Below are 5,000 nucleotides of genomic sequence, written 5' to 3'. Positions count from 1 at the left end.
CGGCTCCGTCGGCTCCCAGGAGGCCAGAGGCTGAGAGTGGGGAGCAGTCGAGGGGAACGCGGCAACACGTCTGAGGCATACAGGAACCCCCGGCAGTGGCTCAGCACCCACTTAGAAACCAAGGCTCGGATAACTCACGCGCACACCCGCGCACACACAAACACACAAACACACACACACACACACACACACTCAGACTGTCTCCACCTACTCTGCCCCAGTGAGCCGGTCCTTGTGGTTCCACCTCCACCCTTGGGTTCCCATGGGTGGAGGTGGGCAGAGGCCGCCCAGAGAACCGCGGCCAGCCGTCCACACCCCCACCCTCCGCCCTGGGCATTAGGGTGGGGGTGTTTGTGGCGGGGGTGAGACCTCTGAACCAACATCTCCAACACGCCGGCGACTGCAGTACCATGGGGCTTCTACACACACACTGCTACACACACTGCTACACACACACTGCTACACACACTGCTACACACACTGCTACACACACTTTAACACACACTGGTACACACACAGCTACACGCACACTGTAACACACACTGGTACACACACTTTAACACACACAGCTACACACACACTGTAACACACACTGGTACACACAATGGTACTAACACACTGTTACACGCACACTGTTACACACTGGTACTAACACACTGCTACACACTGGTAGTAACACAGTGTTGCACACACTGCTACACACACACACTGGTACACACACTGGTACCTACACACTGTTACACACACTAGCACACACATACTGTTACACACACAAATATACTATATATACTATAAACACACATTCTGCAACACACATTCTGTGACGCATGCGCTCAAACACTTCCAGACACGCCAGCTACTGTAGAACCAAAGACCTGCGCACACTATGCTAAATTCCACACACACAAACACACAAACACACACACCCACCCACACACACAGACACACACACACACCCTCCCACACACACACACACACACACGCACACACGCACACACACACAGACACACACACACACCCTCCTACACACACACACCAAACACACACACACACACACACACACACACACGCACACACACACACACACAGGCGTTTCCACTGCTGCATGTTATTTGCACATTGATAAAAGCTGTTTGACCATAGCATGTTTGTGTATTATTTCATCCTGTCAGTAAACAGCAGGGTCTAAGTTAACATATGACATAAAACAACCATACTGTTTCTGAATAATAAATAACACATTAGAAGCACAAAGCTCATCTGGGTTAATGGAAACACTGAAGTGATGAGAACATGAGGGTGATGATGAGAAGACAAATAGATGGTTGAGGTTGAGGAGAACTGCATCATCTCCAGGTCTAGTCGTCTGAATAAAGTTCTTCCTCTTACTCTGCTCATGGAGGAAAGCCTCGTTCTGTTTCTAGACACAAACAGACAGGTCTTACCTATTCTGGCCGTCTCTGTCTTGAAGGTGGAGAAGTCCCATGTCCGAGGTAGTTTCAGAGACATTCTTCAGTATCAGATCCTGTCACACGCTCCCTCACACACACATAAACATCCACACAAATACATACACACATCTGACCTCACACCACGCACACACACACACACACACACACAGTCACACATATGTGTGCACACACATTATCTAGAGAGATAACGAGGAGGTGACCTAAGTGAGGCTGACGCTACAGAACCCGCTGGTATCACACTTCCTACTTCCTGCCTCATGCGTTCTTCTTCTTCTGCTTTTCACAATTTCTAAACAAGTCTGTTCTTGTTGCCTCAACATCCAGGTACACACTAGTCTCTCTCTGTTTCTACACCAAGGTACACTCTGGACTGTCTCTCTGCTTCTCTCTCTTACTACATCCAGGTACTCACTGGACTGATCTCTCTCTCGCTCTCTCCCTCCCTCTCTCTCTCTCTCTCTCTCTCTCCCTCTCTCTCTCTCTCTCTCTCTCCCTCTCTCTCTCTCTCTCTCTCTCCCTCTCCCTCTCTCTCTCTCTCCCTATCCAGGGTCAGAGGTCTGGTCTCTGGTCTCTCTGAAGCGTCTCTTTCTGAGAACAGCGTTTCGCAACCCTCCTGTCATCTGCAGCACTCAGGATGGAGACCTTAAGAGTTCAACTGAACTTAACTGGAATCATCTCTCTGATCTAGGAAGTGGGGGGGGGGGGGGGGTTCTTCAGCTCTCTTCACCGGCTGAAATGGTGAAGCCCTGGAAACTGTGAGGCTGTTAAAACTGTGTAGCCAATAAAGCCGACTCTGCCTGTTCAGATTGAAGCTGGAGAGCTGCTGTTGAACATGCGTCCAACATGCCTTTGACATGCCAAGGGGGAACAGGAGGAGGAGCTAGGGGAATAGGAGGAGGAGCTAGGGGAATAGGAGGAGGGGCTATGGGAATTGGAGGAGGGGCCAGCGGAAAAGAATTGTTATCCAGGAATCTTTCTTTTTTCCTTTTATTGTATTTGAGGAAACAAAAAGCAAAACACATGTAAATAGATGCAACAGCTTCTGGGGCCCACAACTGAACACAAACCTATTGAACAGTAATAATTGAATAAGCACAATCTATTTAAAAGCAAATGTAACTTTGTAACCTTTCTTAGGTCAGGCCGCGCAACTCCTGTGAATTCCCCATGGCAGTCTGTCGTCCAACAGAAGAAGAGTGCTTGTGTCGGTTTCAGTTTGGGAAAGTGATTTTTTCAGTGGAATGTGCCTCTTTCTTAACCCAAGGGAGGGCGTTGAATTGCGGAATGTTTGAAATAGCAGTGACACAGCAAGAGGTCAAATACTTCCTACTACGGGACTTCGGTCCGCATACGGACACTGACAGGTGGATGTGGCGCCCTCTTGTGGCCACCCATAAAACAGGACGGAAAAATGGCACAAATTGTTCTACTGTTCACACTGGTTGAGGTCAAGCACTAACGGCTGCTAAAGTGTTCTAGTGTTTCCTTAAAAGCTCAGCTAAACCTTGAGCAAAACAAATCAAGAAACCTTGAGATAAATATCTAAAAATTCCACACGCTTCGCTATTGGCATTATACTTAAATATATATATTTTAAAATTCTTTACATTAAGGAAAAACACAAACTATGGCTAAACCTTTTGAAATTGGATCATAATATATATAAATTTGTGTAGCAAAGTAAAAGCACAGCAATACTTTATATCATCTGCAAATGCAAATGTGCACAGCATTATATTTCATATAAATACTTGAATTGATGGAAACATGAATAAAATGAAATGTTAGATGCATGCTGTGTAGGTATAACTTTTTAATATTGCTGTCCAATGGTCAACAAGACAAGATAGGACCTCGGCTCAATTGACAGTTACTAAATGACAGCGCCAAACCACGCAATGGTTTGATTGGTTCAATTAGTGCCGAGAAAGCTAACAGTCAGCCAATCAGAAGGAAATCATAACCATTGCTTGACCAGTGTTTCACCAGAAGGGGCGCTGTTTAGGTGACATTTTTAACCTTTTTTGCTACAGTCCAGTAGGTAGGCTGTTAGACTGACCTATCCAGCATACATCTCGGTGAACACAACCACTTGTGAGGTCACCAGGTTACAGGGGAGCTTTTCAATCAGCTTGGCAGAAGACCCTTATGGCTGAGGGTTAAACTGCTCGCAATGCAAGTTCCTACCTCTACTTCACTTGAATAGTGAACTCTGTATCCAGCAGTGATGAGGGCTTCCCTCTTGAAAGCAAAATAAATAAGATGTGGATAACATGTCATAGAAGAGCATGAGGTGATGACAAAATGTTTTAATATTAATATATATATTAAAAAAATGTTTTCTAATTAATGGAATATTTCGTAACAGACACACCGATAGCTTAGGAGTTGGAACACAATCAGCAACAACAACAGCCCAAAGGTCAAAGTGTAACATTGTAGATGACCTCCATCAGCACGGTCTCTGCTCCTGTGGGTTCCGCTCATCAAATGAACGCAACGCAGGAACCAGAGCCCCCGACTCATCTGCCGGCCGCCAGCCGCACCGTGACGTGATCCCACACACTTTGAATCACACAACAGGGCTTTGGCGAGGGCATCTGAAACGCTCAAGGAACCGGACAGTGCGGGACATTCGACCACGTCTGAAAACACACGACATGTAACAGACTAAACACATCGCTATGGAAACCCCCCTTCACAATGACCCAAACAAAAACATGATCACAAAAAACACAGAAACCCTTTGACCATTTGAATGTGATGAACCATCGAGTGGCAGATGGAATACTGGTCCGATACCAGTCTGGGTGCTGGTCCAGAACCAGTCTGGGTGCTGGTCCGGTCTGGAGGCTATGGCCACGGTTAGACGTCTCAGTCTAATGAGTGTTGGCAGTGCAGGAGACACACCTGAGGCGTCCTCACCCCCGATGGGCTTCAGCCCCATGGGGGCGCCTTGATGGCCACGAGAACAAAGCAGTCTAACTACAGCAGGGACGCGCCGAGTCCACCATTTCAACAAGATAAGTGCGTTTAACAGTAGAACGCTTTTAACGGAACGTTGCCGCCGCTGTCTTCCCTTTCCTTCTGTTCCTATAGTTTTTCTCTAAGAGCAAATGGTTTGAAGTCCCTCACTTAAGTGTTTAAAATGGAGCCTGTAACGTTTGGCCGAGTGGCACAGCCAAACAATGATGGGTCAATGGTCCAAGGCCCACCGCAAGCAGCAGCATGAACCCACACCGCAGCGTTTATCCTGCGTGGCCATCATATAAGATAACTAAGGTTCGGTGATCAGTAACTCCTTTGGCCACATGGGGAGTGATGCCTTGCTTTTAAACAGCCCGCTCCATCTACAAACTAAATGATGCCATCTCGTCGTACGATAGATCAACTCTACCAGCATTTGGCGTGGAATAGGAAAAATACTTTTACAATAAAAACTTGCGGCACAATAAAACCTAATGGACAATCGATGGAATTGTTCCCACAGAATCACAGCACGACATGACAGGCGCCACAGAACAGAGT

The 5,000-nt window shown here is 46.9% G+C and overlaps 2 protein-coding genes across 3 annotated transcripts in view; both read right to left on the bottom strand.

Moving 5' to 3' along the window:
• Positions 1–1,949, bottom strand: part of arhgap25 (Rho GTPase activating protein 25) — an 11,966-nt gene extending 10,017 nt beyond the window's left edge. The window contains exon 1 of one of the 2 annotated variants that reach the window (XM_079748790.1): positions 1,446–1,949. In XM_079748790.1, coding sequence (XP_079604916.1) covers positions 1,446–1,509 — 64 coding nt within the window. In that variant the 5' untranslated portion in view covers positions 1,510–1,949. The remainder of the gene's footprint in view (positions 1–1,445) is intronic. The other variant, XM_079748789.1, reaches the window with a different exon arrangement.
• Positions 1,950–2,476: 527 nt separating this feature from the next.
• cds2 (CDP-diacylglycerol synthase (phosphatidate cytidylyltransferase) 2) overlaps positions 2,477–5,000 on the bottom strand; it is a 17,765-nt gene continuing 15,241 nt past the window's right edge. The window contains exon 13 of the mRNA XM_079756033.1: positions 2,477–5,000. This exon is cut by the window's right edge and continues 728 nt beyond it. The gene's annotated coding sequence lies outside the window, so the exon portion shown is untranslated.

The sequence above is a fragment of the Pollachius pollachius genome (assembly GCF_949987615.1).
Source record: "Pollachius pollachius genome assembly, chromosome: 1".
Classification (NCBI taxonomy): domain Eukaryota; kingdom Metazoa; phylum Chordata; class Actinopteri; order Gadiformes; family Gadidae; genus Pollachius; species Pollachius pollachius.
Note: the sequence above shows the minus strand (reverse complement) of the source record. Positions and strands in the feature narration are given on the sequence as shown.